General features: G+C 38.8%; 1 protein-coding gene across 1 annotated transcript in view; it reads left to right on the top strand.

The window, feature by feature from the left end:
- Positions 1 to 15,625, top strand: part of WDR70 (WD repeat domain 70) — a 127,732-nt gene extending 112,107 nt beyond the window's left edge. Inside the window, exons 15-18 of the mRNA XM_065860846.2 lie at positions 1,132 to 1,211; positions 6,507 to 6,623; positions 6,993 to 7,155; positions 14,552 to 15,625. Coding sequence (XP_065716918.1) covers positions 1,132 to 1,211; positions 6,507 to 6,623; positions 6,993 to 7,155; positions 14,552 to 14,636 — 445 coding nt within the window. The 3' untranslated portion in view covers positions 14,637 to 15,625. The remainder of the gene's footprint in view (positions 1 to 1,131; positions 1,212 to 6,506; positions 6,624 to 6,992; positions 7,156 to 14,551) is intronic.
- The last annotated feature ends 1,790 nt before the right edge of the window (positions 15,626 to 17,415 follow it).

Here is a 17,415-nt window from a genome sequence, read left to right as displayed (position 1 = left end):
TGTTATTGAAAGGATGTTTATTGTATTTAGGGTTTTTTTGTTGGTTTTTTTTTTTTTTTTTTCTCCTCTGAAGTAAAAATCTTGTTTGGAAGCTTTAACTTAAACTTCAGTGTCTGTGAAGTAATACTGGAAGATCCAAATTGATAGGGGGCAAATCAAAGCAGCACATTCCCATCTTTCAGTTAGTCTTCTCCCCCACCCCCACCTGTGACGTGTGGGTTTTGCCTATATATCTGATGGAAAGGTGTTTCTGATTCATCAGAAGGTGACTTGTCAGCCTGGCATGAAGAGGACTTAACTAGTCTATAAATACTTCTTTTGCAATTAATTTGCTTTTACCGTCTGGACTGACTGGAGAACTGGGGCATGCTTCCTTCCTGTCAGCAGAGGTGAAATGTACACTTCTTCTGTACTGAGTGGTACAAATAAGATGTTCTTCCCCTATATGTGCTCATCTTAGTGTCACTGGCATCCAAAAACATACTGTGTTATAGTTCACAGCATCTGTATTCTGACTGTAACCTGGACACTTGGATGTGAAGATAAACTCTGTTTTACAAGATTATCAGAAATAAGTTTTATTTTTCTGGTCTTTGTCAATTTGGAGAACGAGACAGTTGGTCATCATTGTTTGGACCCCTCTCCAGCAGGCAGCCTGAGCCTCCTAGGCACACACCACAAGAGCCCTAGCTCAGTTTTGTGCCCAGTGTGTTTCATGGTACTTAGCATAAACAAGAAAGTACCACCAGTTTAAACCAGTCTTGCTGCAGCCAGGCTTATGCAGCCTTTCCTGCCGTGGTGTTACAGACACCTCTGGTTAGATAACTGTTGCCTCTGCTGCTTAGGAAGAGTACTAGGAGTGAGTCATTGCCCGTGGCTGGAGAGGAGCATCTTCCATGTGCACGCTGCAATTACTGTGGACAAATGAAGTGTGAAATGAATCTTCCATGCTTATTTCTGCATGTCATATAAACTGTTCTATAACAGAAACACTAATCTCTCTACGCTCCTTCACATGTGCATGGACAGGTGAAGATACGCACACTCATGAATATTTAAAGTGCTATATAATTTTGTTGGTTTCTGTTACATATAAACAGACTAACTGAACTGCTCTATGTTTCCTCCTAGGGGAGCAAAATTATGTGTGGTCAAAACCAAACGAAAAGAGAGACAAGCAGAGACTCTGACACAGGATTACATTATAACGCGTAAGGAATTTAAACTTATTTTTATAGCAGCATCCTTAGCTCTTTCACAGGTTTAAAATTATTTGCAGATCATTTACCTTTATATTTTCCCATCCAGAAAGTTGCAGTCTTTCATAAGTATCGATCGTTGATATAAGATGTTAGTGCTTTATACAAACTTCTTGTAGCCTTGTACAACCAGAAAGGTATATATTCTGTATGCTCTGTAAAGTCGTTGATAATTATTGGTTTCTAGATTGATGCACCTGAAAGCCTGGAAGGACTACTGCCTCAAAACCAAAACAAAACAAAAATAACCCTCCAAAATTCCAAAATTTTGGAGCTCGCCTAAATCTTTGGTTTTCCAAAACTAAATTGGTGAGTGTAGGTGGGTTTAGGAAGTGTTTTGCCACTTGGAAACATAAACAGTAACAGTGGCAGAATCAGAGATAGTAGAGATAGTTCTTGAACACATTCCAAGTGATTTTTCAAAATTTAGAACTTGCCCAGAGTTACATAGGGTTTTAAATAGCTTAAATATCTATCTAGCCTGAGGGTTATACTTGTGTAAGAACTTATGTTCATATTAAGGCTCATTGATGCATAAGAAATTATCACTTTTACTATAAAATGTTCAGTGATCTGCCTTTTCCCAAGGGTAAATTTTACAAGAGGATGAGGGGATAGACTGAAAGATTTTGGCCCTCTCCATTAGCATTGCCCCGTGTAGTATTTCTTTAAAAATGAGAACAGTCACACAGTTGTGCTGCCCTGCTTCACTTCATCCTCTTCCAGTTCCATGGTGTTCGGATTCAACTTTGTTTTCCAGTGATCCTGGTCTTAGAAATAGCTAAAGGTATTTCTGTAAAACAAAGTCGTTTTTTGGCAGAATGAGAAAGTCTGGGCAGTCTTGGTAACTAGGGCCATATCAAGGCACTTTTGTTCTGGATTCCCATCTCAGATACTTTCCAGCTACAGCTGTCTCCTACTTATGTCACTGATGCAGATGTCCAGCTCCAGTTTTTGGGTAGCAATGGGTGGGATAGCAGCTGGCAAAGATCAAGGTTATTTATCTCATTTGGGTGTTCTTCTCAATCCATCTTTATTACAGCCTTGACTATATCACCATGTGGTCTATTATCTAAATACTTGGTGTGCATTGTCATTCACGTTTATACTGTAAAGAGTGTTTGTGATTTTTAAAAAACTTTCTGCCTAAAATCCAATGGGACTTGAGTATTCAAAGGCATTTATAACTGCCATTCAAAGATTTAGGTCCCAATTATGCAAAGTTTCAGGATTTTGTAGCTGAGTTTTAGCTGTTCAACTGTTTCTTCCACATAGTTTTGAAACAAAATAAGGATCATAGAATCATAGAATCATTTTGGTTGGAAGAGACCCTCAGGGTCATTGAGTCCAACCATAAGCTAATTCTAGCACTAAACCATGTCCATAAGAACCTCATCTAAACACCTTTTAAACACTTTAAGGGATGGTGACACCCCCACTTCCCTACACAACCTGTTCCAGTGCTTCACAACCCTTTCCGTGAAGAATTTTTTCTTAATATCCAGTTTGAACCTCCCCTGGTGCAACTTGAGGCCATTTCCTCTTGTCCTGTCACTTGCTGCTTGGGAGAAAAGACCAATACCCTCCGTGCTACAACCTCCTTTCAGGTAGTTGTATACAGCAATCAGGTCTCCCCTCAGCCTCCTTTTCTCTAGGCTGAACAGCCCCAGTTCCCTCAGCCTCTCCTCATCAGACTTGTGCTGCAGGCCCCTCACCAGCCTCACCTTCCTCTGCACTCTCTCTAGTACTTTAATGTTCTTCTTATGATGAGTGGCCCAAAACTGAGCACAGTATTCAAGGTGCAGCCTCACCAGCCCCAAGTACAGTGGCACAATCACTTTACTAGTCCTACTGGTCACACTGTTCCTGATACAAGCCAGGATGCTGTTGGCCATTTTTGGCTACCTGGGCACACTGCTGGCTCATATTCATCTTGATGTTGGACAACACCCCCAGATTCTTTTCCACCAGGCAGCTTTCCAGCCACTCTTCCCCAAGCCTGTAGCGCTGCCTGGGGTTGTTGTGACCCAAGTGCAGGACCCGGCTCTTGCCTTTATTGAACCTTATACAATTGGCCTCAACCAAATGATCCAGTGGGTTCACATCCCTCTGTAGACCCTTCCTACCCTCCAGCAGATCAACACTTCTACCCAATTTTGTGTCATCTGCAAACTTACTGAGGGTGGACTTGATCCTCGCATCCAGATCGTTGATAAAGAGATTAAACAGAATTGGCCCTATTACTGAGGCCTGGTGAATACCACTTGTGACTGGCATCTAACTGGATTTGACTTCATTCACCACAACTCTTTGGACCAGGCTATCCAGTGAAGAGCACGGCCATCCAGGCCATGAGCTGACAGCTTCTCCAGCAGTGGGAAACAATGTCAAAGGCTTTACTGAAGTCTAAGTACACAACATCCACAGCCTTTCCCTCATCTACTAGGTGGGTCACCTTGTCACAGGAGGAGATCAGGTTGGTCAAACAGGAGCTGCCTTTCATAAACCCATGCTGACTGGGCTCGATTGCATGGTTTTCTTGTATGTGTTGTCTGATGTCACTCAGGATGATCTGCTCCATGACCTTCCCCAGCAGCAAGGTCAGACTGACAGGTCTGTAGTTCCTCGGATCCTCCTTCCAGCCCTTCCTGTAGATGGGTATCATGTTAGCCAACTTCCAGTCAACTGGGACGTCCCCAGTTAGCTAAGATTGCTGATAGATAATGAAAAGTGGTTTAATGATCACCTCTACAAGCTTCCTCAGCACCCTTGGATGTATCCCATCTGACTTCACAGACCTGTGGGTGTCCAAGTGGTGTAGCAGGTCACTGACAATTCCCCTTTGGATTTTTTTTGCTTCATTCTGCTCCCCATTCCCGTCTTCTCACTCAGGGGGTTAGATACCTGGAGCACAACTGTTCTGACTATTAAAGACTGAGGCAAAAAAGGCATTTAGTACCTCAGCCTTTCCCTCATCTTCTGTCACTATGTTTCCCCCTGCATCCATCAGGGGATGGAGAGTCTCCTTATCTCTCCTCTTGTTGCTAATGTATTTATAGAAACATTTCTTGTTGCCTTTCACAGCAGTAGCCAGGCTCAGCTCTAGTTGGGCTTTGGCCCTTCTAATTTTCTCATCTGCATAACCTCACAGAATTTTTGTATTCCTCTTGAGTAGCCTGCCACTCCTTCCAAAGGTTATGGATTCTCTTTTTATTCCTAAATTCCAGCCGCAGGTCTCTATTCAGCCTATCCAGGCCGGCCAGCTCCCCTTCCAGCACACAGGGACAGCCCACTCCTTGTGCCTCTAAGATTACCTTCTTGAAGAGAGACCAGCCCTCTTGGACTCCTTTGTCCTTCAGTACTGTCTCCCACAAGACTCTGCCAAACAGCCTTCTCAACAGATCAAAGTCTGTCCTTCAGAAGTCCAAAGCAGCAGTTCTGCTGACCACCCTTCTGACTTCTCCAATGAATGAAAACTCAGTCATTTCATGATCACTATACCCAAGGTGACCTCCACTGACATGTTGCCCGTAAGTCCTTCTCTGTTTACAAACAACAGATCCAGTGGGGCTCCTTCCCTATTAGGCTCGCTAACCAGCTGTGTTAGGAAGTTTCTCTTCCATGGACTGCAGGAGGCTCCAAGACTGTTTTCTCTCTGCTGTATTTCCAGAAGACATCTGGTACGTTGAAGTGCCCCATAAGAACAAGCCTAGTGATTGGGAGACTTCTCCCAGCTACCTGCAAAATATTTCGTCTGCCTATTTATCCTGGTTAAGATACTTGCGTATAAAGCAATGCAGAAAAGCGTTGTAAGGATTAGCTTTGCAAATTTTAAAATTTGCTGCAAACTTCAGGAACTTCTCAGAGCTTAGATGTCTGTCTTTGAAACTTACAGGTAGAGCTGGAAAGAACTGAAGGTCTGAGAAGTCCTTTTGTAAAGTGAACCAAGCCCTTTTTCCTTCTCCTTCTCTTTTTTTTCCTCCCTTTTTTTTTTTTTTTTTCCTTCAGACTTCTGGCTGCTCTTTGATCTTAGAATTGCCTGTAATGGATATTTAAAATGCAGGAATGTTGGTTTGAAGGATTAGATGTTACTTCTAAAACATGGGAATACAAAGTTTTGCTTTCCCTTAGGCAACCTTGACTCCACAAATGACGAAAGCTTAGATCTGTGTAATAGTCACCTCAGATGCTCTATGCAGACCGATCAAGCTTAGTCCTTGCCAGCAAATTGTCCCAGGCATTTCTTGTTGCCTTTCATACTTGATGAAATCTGCAAAAATAAAACCTAAACATTTATTTCCGAAGATATACTGCTCTGTCACCTGGCTGTGACTTCAGTCAGCCTAGTAAATTGTTTCCAGAAACAAGCTGAAAAATCAAACTGATAGGTCCCTGCGTTCTGCCTTCTATTTTTTTTTTTTTATTCAATATAGAACAGGTGCCCATAAATTCAAGATTTGTCTGGTTGTTTTTTATCTTTGTTGTGTCTTTTTGACCCCAACACAATTTCCCACATTTTGGGAAACTGCAGCAATCAGTACACTTGAATGTGAGAGCTAAACCTCACCACCAGAAAACAATGTCCCTTAAAATGGTGTTTCTCTGTTGAAAACAAATGTGTCTCTTGTCTGAGCAGACCAAAACTGTTACAGTGATTGAAGATACTATAGCAGGTTTATGAGGAAACAGAGGTTTTAAAATCTTGATGATTTGGCCAGATTATCTCAGTTATGGGTATTCTTCCAACCTTGATTAATAATTTAAAAAATAACATGGTTGTGACTTCATATGCAGAAACATTATGGTTTTGGATCATTAAGGGGATTCTGCCTGTCTTACGTTTCAGATCCAAAAATGAATCTGGGATTTTGTCGTGCTTTTAGAGATTAGAGAGCTGTAGAAACATGAAAAGTTCAGAAAAGAGCAACTGGTTTGTCACAATGCTAATGTTGAGAACTGAATGACAGAGGAATAAATTAAATATGCATAAACTGTGCAAACAGTTATTTGAGATGAAAGGCTTCTGCCTGAAGGAACCCTGGAAATCTGGCAGCTTTCATCTTTGAAAAATTGAGCAGAAAGAAGCCTTCTAAAATACACCCCAGTAGACCACTGATTGGATACAGAAGAACTGGGAGGCTGTTTCTGCCACCTTTCCCATTGCAAAGAATTATTCCAGTCTTTGTAATTAAAATTGAATTTAAAATGGAATTTCTAACATTTCTTCTCCAAACCGTGACCTTTCAGCCCATGCGCTTCCGATGTTCCGTGAACCACGACAGCGAAGCACCAGGAAACAGCTGGAGAAGGACAGGCTGGACCCCATGAAGTCTCACAAACCTGAACCTCCAGTAGCAGGGCCAGGTAACCCAGGCATAATAATTTGAGGCTGTTGTATGCCAAAGGGACCATCATGCTTGAGTTCTACACTCATTCAGATTTGCATTCAAAATTTTTTGGGTGATGACTCTACTACATATGTATGGGCACTGTAAAACACTGGTCTTTGATTGGAGTGGTTACCTGGAATAAATTAATTATCACAATGCCTTACTTTGTTATATAATCAGTAAACTACTTATGTGAATGCAGCTCTGGATTAGACTCTTCCTATAATATTAAATAACTTCTTCATATCAGATCACTGTTGCAGTTACAATATGACATTTCTGTGTTTATTTTTAAATACTTCTTTCTAAAATACTCTTTTTTTTCTTTTTTTTTTTGCTACAGGTCGTGGTGGGCGTGTTGGAACTCATGGAGGTACCTTATCATCATATATAGTCAAGAATATTGCACTGGATAAGACAGATGACAGCAACCCTCGAGAGGCAATTTTACGTCATGCAAAGGAAGCGGAGGAGAATCCATACTGGGTTGCTCCAGCATATGCTAAGTAAGGAAACAATTTAAAATACAAGTAATATTTCTCAAGGCCAGTGGGAGTTTGGTAAAAATAGAAGACACATTTTCAATGGTATACTTTGCTTTCTCTCATCTGCTGCCATGAATGTGTAAACCAAGAATATGCCATACTCTTTTATGAAGATTAAGAGTTTCTAGGAGGTTAAATTGTTGAAATTTGACATTTCCATTTTAAAAATGTACCTGTCAGAGCTAGGAAATTATTTTAAAGCTTTCTGAGCTGATGAGAATTTATAATCTTCTACAAACCAGTATCTGAAATTGCACTATACTTTTTAATAAGCTACTGTCCTATTGACAGACTGAGATTATAAATTTAGCAATATGCCCTCTCATTCTGACTGACTCTTAGGTTAAACCTTCAAAATATTTACTTTATGTTATGACAGCATATTTTGGATGATTTCTTGAAAGTCATAAATTTTTAATTGAAATTTTCCTACCTAAGTACCTGCCTGAATTAACTTGATGTTGGTATTAAAAATTTTACCAATAAAATCTACAAAGTCCATGTAGAGAAATAAGTGTTCAGTTGTTGTTAAATAAAGTGCCTCAACAAGATTATGGTAGTAAAATCTTGGTAATCCTGCAGATGGTAACTTACTCATTTTAAATAGAATGCGCAAGTGTGGTGTTATGTAATATGTTTCTAGAATGCTTTCTACCAAAGATTTTTTTTCTTAAACACAGTTCATACCATTAAATAAATACTCTCACAATAATACTAGAATAAATACTAAATAAGTACATGGCATACTGCTAATTAATAAGTGTGGCATTTGATGTTGTACATCAAATCAATGCATTACACAGTGTCACCCTTGCTATCAAAAAAGGAATGTTTGAAAGCCTGATTCTGTAACAAATGTTGTGATTAATATGCTAAATATTGATTTTTAGTTGTTTGAGAGTTCATCTTTGCTAGAGATTAAGTTTACTTTGAATGTGTAGGCAGCTGGTTTTGTTTCAGATATGCAGCTATCTGTTCTCCAAAGTAAATACAATCACTCAGTCCATCAGATAGATAGATACCTCAGTATATTTTTGGCTCAGTAACTTCATTGATTATATATTACGTTTCATTCCTGACACCTGCAATGTAGTAGACATGAAAGTTTTAAAACATAGCTGTATTACAGAAGGCTTACTGTGTCAGGTGGGCAGATCTCATTACAGTTCCTTGTTAAAGATGTAGCTGCAGGGGAAGAAGAGAGCTGGCTGAGAAGCGGGGAGGATGCAAGTCCAGACTGCTATTAACTTACACACCAGACGGTGATATGTACGTGGGGGAATTGGGCTGCAGCCAACAGCATGCTGCCTTGATGGTTTTGTCAGCTGATAAATCTCATGCCACTGAAACTGCCATTATCCTTGCTTCCAAAGCTTGACTTTGATATGTACTCTATGCAAAGAGCATTTTTAATAATAATAATAATTATTATAATAATATAATTGTTATTGTTTTTATTGACTAAGACACTGAAATGCAAAAACTTTCTTTATAATTGTGTTATGTTCCTAATTTTCAGAAACGGAGGTCTATATTAACAACTGCAGACTAGTGGCAGTCATAGGTTTTATTAGCTGTTGTTTGCACACACAGATAATATAGAAAGCTGTGCTAATTGTATCCTGTATCTGATGTTACAGGGCATGTATGTTTACCCTGCATATAATGCAAATTAAAAGTAATTGATATTGATATTATCACATAATACTGGACTGGAAGAGTATCCCTGGTGGCCCTGTTAAATCAGGCATTCTTAATACAGGCAATATATAAACCTAGGGAAATGGGCTGCTTTAACTATAGCATAAGATATACTATAGAGTTAGGAAAGGTGATATTCTGATACAAACTTAAAATTACATACTGTCTTTAGACCAAAAAAAACATACATCCCATATATTTTACTTTTTTAAACAGTATTAATTCTTTTTACTACTTATTTCTCAACTATCTGGTTTTCACATCTCTTATAGTTAATTTTCATGTAAATTTATTATAAAACTATCCGTTTGATATATCTCTTGTTTAACAAGGCGTTTGTTTTTGTGTTATCTAACGGATGGTTATTCACTTACAGATTTTCATTTTCCTTCTTAAGATGGTGTCTAAGGAAACTATAGTTACTTAATTTTCTTCAGTGATGGTTATTAAATAATTTTAGACTGAGAATGCGAAGGAACACTTTTTCTGGTTGATGAATGTTTTGATAACTCTGATGACTGGGTTAGAGTTCAGCTGGTCCTGATTCATACCGATTAGGTCATTCTAAATCAGATAACTGATTTTTTGCTTTTTAAATTGTATTTTTATGAAAAATACCTGCAACATGACTTTTGCTCTTAGTTTATACATTGCATGTAAAATATTTCCTTTGTGTTGGAGTTAAAGGTGCCTAATTTATTCTTGAAGACAAAGAGTCATTTGCATTATTTATCACGTAAAATTTTTTCAACCTTGTTATCCTTAGCCTGGCTGTTCTGTTTCTTCTAAAATTTGAGGCAGAAAAGTAAGGTGTAGTGCATGAGTGGTAAAAGGATGCATGAAAAAACAGATGCTGCTGAAAAGATTACTGGGGATGATAAGAAGTACATGCTGAATCAGGAGATGACATGTCACAGAAGCCCAATGTGAATAAAGTGTCAAAAAATCTGTTAGCAACACAACAGAAGAGTCATAAAGGATGAGGATAAATAAAAGATCTTGAGATTTTTCAGGAAAAAGTTTGTTAGAGACCTTGGCAAGAGCCATTCCAGTGAAGTGAAAGGAAGGACAGATTGAAGATTTCAAGTAAAGAACTACAGGAAAGGAACTTGAGGCATCAGTTGTAAATGTTTGAAAATTACATTCTTTGTGAGCTGTTTGTTTTAACACAGCTGTACAGAGATACTATAATGACTTCAGATGTCTCTGTGAAGGACCAGCAGAAATTACTAAGCATTGTAGCTGAGGGCCTGCTGAGGCCCAGATGTAGCTTTCTTCTGTACTGTAGGGAAGGCGAGGGTGAAATTTCCCTCCCTAACACAATATACCTGAAAATATCTTAGAAAATATCTTCCAGTTCAGTGATATTACCCCTATTTTACTGTCTTTGTTACTGCTGCTATCACAGGCAAAAGGGAACAGCCTGTAGCTGTGCTGTGTGAAGTGTCAGTCATGTACTGGCTCAAGTACCTTTAGCTGAAGAAGCCGGACTGAACAGAATGTTTTATAACAGTGATTTTATTGGCACATGTTGGTATACTTAAGCTAAATCTTTTTTGGACATGGGTAATTTTGAGAGGGAAGCCCCTGAGATTCAGAGAAGAGTCAGGCTAGCTGATGAGATAAGGAATACAAAGGGCCCTGACACTTAAAAAACATTTCTGTCTGCAAGTAGCCTTTGTGACATTACTCTAGTTTCCAGGCATACTTAAAAGTCTTCTTTTTATTGTTTTTCAGTGCAATGTAAACACAAATTTCAAAAGTTACTGCAGCCTGAGTCACATGCTATGATATGCAATTGTCATCCCCAGCTGGTTTAGCTGTAGCAGTGTTTTTGTAGCTGCTAGTCCCTGAACCTCAGATGTCAATGAGGTACTTTTATTGGATCCCTGAAAGGTAACTAAGAAAAACAACACATAACCAGAGGGATTATTGTGACTCTAAAACAGTCTGCATGACCCCTGGAAATTTTTTAGGAGTCTACATATCTGAACATGTTGAAAACCACTGAAATAAAGAGAAGCATGCAGTATGAATAAATCATGTTAGTTTGTTTTCACATTTTTGTTTGCAGCCTGTTAGTGTAACCCACAATAGGAATGCATTTGTCAGTATGTGAAACACTGGTTTCAGGTGACAGTCATGTGGAAACACAGGATCGTAAAATAATTTAGGTAGAAAGGGACTTCTGGAGGTCATCTAGTCCAGTTTCCTGCTGAAAACATGTTCACTTAGATCACGTTGCTCAGATCCAATTAGATTCGGGTTGTTCAGGGACTTACCCAGGTGACTTTGAGTATCTTCAAGGATGAAGATTCCACAACACCTCTGTGGGCAGCCAGGTCCAGGAGTCTGGTTGGAAGGCATAGTAAGCCCTCGCTAAACCCATGCTGGCTGTTCCTATCACCTTCTTGTCCTTCATGTGCCTTGAAATGCCTTCCATGGGGATTTCTTCCATAGCCTTCCCAGGGACTTAGGTTAGGTAGACCATCCTGTAGTTCCACAAATCCTCCTTGTGTCCATTATAAAGATGATGTTTGCCTTTTCTAGTTATCAAGAACCTCCCACCGATCACCATGAACCCTCAAAGATGGTAGAATGCCCTTGCAGTGACATTGCCCGGATCCCTCAGTACCATTGGATCCATCCCATCTCATCTCACAGATTTTTTTATCTCCAGTGTGCTATGTACTCCCTGTCTCTTTCTTCGTCTTCTGTTGGTCATGCCTCATTCCCTCCCAAAGACTCTGCTGGTAGTATAGGGGTCCTCAGAGAGCTGAGGACAGACCTTCTCAAGGAAAATGTAGCCAAAAAAAGCTGAGTATCTTGACCTTTTCCATACCCTGTGTTAGTGGGTTACCTGCCCCATTGAGCACATTTTCCGTAGCATTCTTTTGGCTATCAGTGTAGCTGTAGAAGCCCTTAGTATTGCCTTTCACATTTCTTTCCAGTTTCAACTCCACCTGAGCTTTCGCTTTCCTAACTCAGTTCCTACATGTTGATGCAATGCCTCTGTTCCTCTTGGCCAACTTTGTCCCTGCTTCCTCTGTCTGTGTTCTTGCTTTTTGGGGTTTAGCTCAGTCAGGGGATACCTGCGCATCCATACTAGCCTTGTGCTAGACTTCACTTTCTGCACATAGGATGGAATGTGTTTTGAGGAGGTTGTCCTCAAAGATCAACCAGCTCTTCTGGGCCCCGTTGCCCTCCATGGCAATCTCCCATAGGATCTGCCAAGCAAATCCATAATAAACTGAAGCACACTCCAAGTTCAATGATTAATAAAACCAAGAAAGTTGATGTGGAAAAAGAACTTATCTTTACACAGGTATTATTTAGCCCTCGGAAATAAAATATTTTGAAGTAGAAAACCTGTTTTGATAATTTTTATATAAATATTAATAATGCAGCAAACTCCTACTGCATTAGCAATCTCTAGTGCAGTTACTAGGCAGAAAAATTTGTGTTTAAATTAAATGATCACTGCTGATAATGCTATAACAAAACCAGTGTTTTCTATGCTTATGTCTTTAAAATGGTCAGGCATATGAATCACCCTAGGTGCCCCAGTTACCGCTTGTGGAGGTGGAACAGTTTACATTTCAGCTGAGCTGAGGCTACAGCCATTTCATGCTTATTTTAAGAAACTAGATAGCAAGCAGACTTGATTTCCTCTCTGTGTTTTTCCTTTAGCTGGTCACTGCTAGATTATGATACAGATTTTTTTTTCTTTTTTTTTCTTTTTAACCCACCCATCCCACACCTGGCTTTACTGGACTCCATAGTATACTTGCATTAGCTGAAGTTTCTCCATGCCACTCCTCTCCTGGAAAATATGTAGATTCTACTGCTGCTTCACAAATTAACTCATTCTTCTCGGTTGGAAGTTTCTAACCAAAATTATGGCAGTTGCAGGTTTTGCATTCAAAAATTACAGATTAATAGTTAATTAGTTATGCTTTCCTAAGAAGTGTCTCAATACTGACCTGATGGGATCCAAATGGCATTTAGATACTTTTTGTCTGTTCTAATAAAAGGCAGGTTAAAATGGGCTAAATAAACTTCCATCACTATGTTTTGAAAAAAGAGAAGAAGGTTCCATATGTTCCATATCTTCAACAGCTAACCAAGTCCAGTATTTCGACCAATAAAGCGTTCATCCCTGGTGTCTGTTTTGAATCTAATGTTGATTTTTTTTTTTTTTAAATCCTCCTTCAGTGACTGGTTAAATAGAGTTTATGTAATTATTTTCTAATTATTTTTTCAGTTGAAGGTTTGGGTTTTTTTTTATCTCAGTTCTGCTTTCCATGGAGTACCATCTAACTTTCAGTAGTCTTGGTCCTCATCTGGCTACAATGTCTGCTTAGGTGTAATGAAACGTACAACCTGCACCCAGGGACCGCGTCTCGATGATAGAGTCCTGCAGCAGGACCATCTATGGGACATCTTAGTATGCTCCTCACCTCCATGGCAAGTCTGGAGAACGGGAGAGAAGGCAGGCTGATAGAAGGATCCTATATAGACAGGAAGTTGTCTTTGACTAGGTTTGGTGACTTTAAATCTATTTTGTGCCACGTATTTAACAAATGGGGAATCCTGGACTGTACTAGCTGGTGACTTGCTATTACTTTTTGCAGTCAGTGGCAAAATCAAATTATGCCTATTGTGTTAAGTAAGGCAGACACAATTTTGTTAAGGTTTATACATTTGGTAGAGTCTGCCAAATAACAGTTGTTACAATAATAGTGCTTCACGTCCTTAGACCACTGTAAAAACATTAGTTAATACATAAATTAGATGATGACTGCCTTGGCTGCATTTTATACTTTGTCATGTCTGTTGTAATGAGAAGTAGAGCACAACTAGCATCAGAAATCTAGAAGTTCCAGCTCCGCAGTTATTGTGCTGAGAATTAGGTTGGAAAAGGAGACTGTGCGGTGCTTAAAGTGTAAAACAGGGGAACTCAATGTCCAAACAGTTTATTGAAATGCTGCTTGATACTGTGTTCGTTTAAAAAGTAATCAATAATTATTTTTATAAAGTTTAAGTGTTATTTAAAGTACAAGTAAACAGTGAAGAAATAGATACCGTCAAGCTTGACTGTAGGATACACTGTGTTCTCATATGAAGACCATTAGGGTTTTTTTGTGTTATAGTAGTGCTAGATAAAGTGCATGGAGGAGAAACTGGTTTTTTATGCATAGGCTAAGCCAGAAGCCTGGCTTAGCTGTTCTGTTTTCACTTACTGGCTGCTGTATACTACAGTGACTACGATGTTTCAAAATGGAGGTTGCTTTTTTTAAACTCATGGAATAAGAAGATCTGTGGCTAGCATTCTAGCATTGTATTAAATTGTTTTGTTCTTGTATTTTAATTTTATTCATGGAATACGTAGATAATGATTGTGAGCTGACAAGGAAATAATACTTGCAAAAGATGTGTGTTTGTTATGCTTGTTCCTTGCCGGAGAGCTGCAAGTTTCTTCAGTTCTTAGAGGGCTAGCTCAGAGCTTTATGCTGAAAATGAAAAATGGGCAAGTCAAGGATGCTCTTTTTTTAAGTATGGAAAGGATGTCATTTGTGTCTAGTGCATGTCTAATATAGTTTCTGATAAAGAATTACAGACTGATCATTATTTTCATATTTTTAATGTTTTCTAGAACACAGCCAAAAACCGTTTTTGCCGAAGTGGAACCAGAAGATGATGAAACAGACAAGCCAGAGTGGAAAAAACGTAAAATTTGAAAAAAATTGTTTAAATAATAGTTTTAGAGCATTTGAAACAAAGTGCAGCATTTATTTATTTTGGGTAGTGAATCAAAATTTGAAAGCAGAAATTACTTCAGTTTATAAAACTTGCTACATTGTAAAAAAAGATTGTTGTATTACACTGGATTTTAATTCCACATCTGAATTTTGTAATAAGGAATTAATTTTGTTGTGCAAAGAACTCCTGTGTATGTCAGTTTTTTAGTTTTGTGATTAAAGTGAAAAATATCTCTGTAAACAGAACTGTAGTGAATTTTGCTTTTTTTCTTTTTTCTTTTTTTTTTTTTTTTAATTTCTGCTAGCTTTATAAATGCTGTGTCATGGAAGTGTTCAATCATTTCAAGCCCAGGGAGGTTGTGGAGTCTCCTACTCTGGAGAAATTCAAAACCCGCCTGGACACATTCCTGTGCGCCCTCACCTAGGCGTTCCTGCTCCAGCAGGGGGATTGGACTGGATGATCTTTTGAGGTTCCAATACCAAATACACTGTGATACTGTGATATTGTGAAAAGTAAGCCTCACTGTGAAAGGGTATAATGAGCATTGGCAAAACATTCCCATGACAAAATATTTCCAATGCTTTCACTCAGTATAGTCTTTCGATAAGAGTGAAACCTCACTACGCAAACCACAACTTGTCTTTGTCCCTTGTAAAAATTTTTTAGTATGTACTTATGTAGAATAGCAAATCAATGCTTAATTTACAATTGCAGCTGTAATGAAGAACTTAACACCTAGCTGGACAGTAAGTGGAGGAGAAGAGGTACCAGATGAACAATAGTGTATGTTAAGATCTGCAAAAGACCTCACTATGCAATGTGCTCCTCAGCAAATAAAGATTAAATGGCATGTTTTCTTTTAAAGCTACTTTTTGTTTTCTTTTTTTTTCATCTGAATAATGCAGTACCAAACAATGTATTTTCAAATCTCTATAAAATCTTGAATAAAATCTTGTTAAAGGATTAATATGTCCTTGGTTTTAGTCTGAATATTAACACTTTATCATGTCTATTCTTAGTTGTTTACTGAGGCAGCATGGCTTAGGGAGCAGAGCTGCAGGGAAAGGCAGAGCTCTGAGCTTGAATGAAGCTGCTCCTTTTATATTAGTTATTTATATCAGCTAGATCTTGTTTTCTGATTATTAGAAGAATGAATTCATAAGTGAACCCTGCAAAAGTTATGTTAGAATTTCTCTAAGGGTTCATCATTGTTACTTACAGTGGTTAGTTGTCTTGAATGTCTGTTTTAGCAGTGTATAATTTAAAACAGTGCCTGTGCAGATGTGTATTAAAAAGATTTAAAACTAACTTAAATTGTACTCTAACTCTTGGCTTGGTTGGTTTGCTGTAGTCTTTACACTGGATTTTCATGGCATGTTCACCAACAAGAGAAATTCGAATGCATTTTTAAAAGCAGTTTTTAATCTTGAACAGCTCAAAGGTAAGAGTTAATCCAGTTGGGAAGGAGGTAAGAACAGTCTACTTGACCATACTTGGAACAGCAAGCTTGTTTCCGTAAAAGACTTGCTTACAGAGGTGCCACAATCATCAGTAGGATTTTGGCATGCAGAATGGCTTCCATGGTGCTTTCTCCAAACCTGGATTTTTCTTCATGTTCTATGCAGCTTCTAGATTGTTCTTTATAGCAATTTCTGGTCTTTTGTCCCTTGTGCTAATGATCAGTTAAGACCATCTGTTAAGTACTACATGCCTGTCCATCAGACCAAGGCTTTTACTGACAAATGGTTGCAGCCCACCAGCTGGTGGTCAGCCTAGCTACCATTGATATAGAGGTCTTAATTTTGCTCTGTAGTCCTTTGTCTTGTCCTATGTTCCTTATTCCTTTATCTTATTTTTTAAGTCTTCTGCTAATAGGTGAGAAGATTGCCAAGGCTGTCTTTGAGTCCTGGCACTTTTCCTCTGGCTGTTTGCAGCTACTTGATGATTGTTCGTGTTCCTCTCTCGTCTACTTTTTATGGCCTGTAATTCACTGAAGATGTTACTTTTGCCTCTAGTTTTTATGATAGATAGCAAGAACTGTGAATTTATGCCCAGAGGCCTCCAGTCATTCACTCCTTGCTTCTGATCACATGCATGGCTGGATCTTCTTTGTCATGTCTGCCTCTTCTCTGTTGGGCTATAGAAAAATACGTATTATGGAAAGAATGGTGAATCTTTGTCCTATCAGTTCAATCTCTGCTGGATCCTGAGGAGTGTTTTGCAATGAGTGACATTGCTGAGCCCAAATGCCATCCTCTTGGTTAGATCTTTATCCAGTAATTTCTTTGACCTCTGATGCCTTTGGGGTTGTCCAGCTTGAGCTCACGTCCTCCTTTAATATTGAAACATCTGAATTTTGATGTGGCCTGTTACTCACAATACTATTGTGAGATCCCTTCTGTTTCCTCGTCACACTAAATGCCTGTGTGTCCTCCTAGCCTGCCTCTCAGTGATGAGAACTTACTGAAAACTCTACAGTTACCCTTATTAAAAATTAGCAGGCTTGTTCTGACTTCTTTCAATGGGTGAGCTGTGATTTCATGAGGTTCTATCCCCTGTTGTTGATCCCTGAGCTGTTCTCATCTGTTGAACTGTTTCATGGATAAATGTACGTGAAAGTTGTATAGTTGGCTAGCAGATATATTCTTATGGTTGCCTGGCATTGGAGCACAGACACATCTTATTACATCAGTTTTTAAATCTGCTAGGATTTTGGGCTAATCTCATTAAAACACAATTTTGTATACAATATGCAAT

This window comes from Patagioenas fasciata, chromosome Z, assembly GCF_037038585.1.
Source record: "Patagioenas fasciata isolate bPatFas1 chromosome Z, bPatFas1.hap1, whole genome shotgun sequence".
In the NCBI taxonomy this organism is placed as follows: Eukaryota; Metazoa; Chordata; class Aves; order Columbiformes; family Columbidae; genus Patagioenas; species Patagioenas fasciata.
This window is presented reverse-complemented; position numbering and strand designations above follow the sequence as displayed.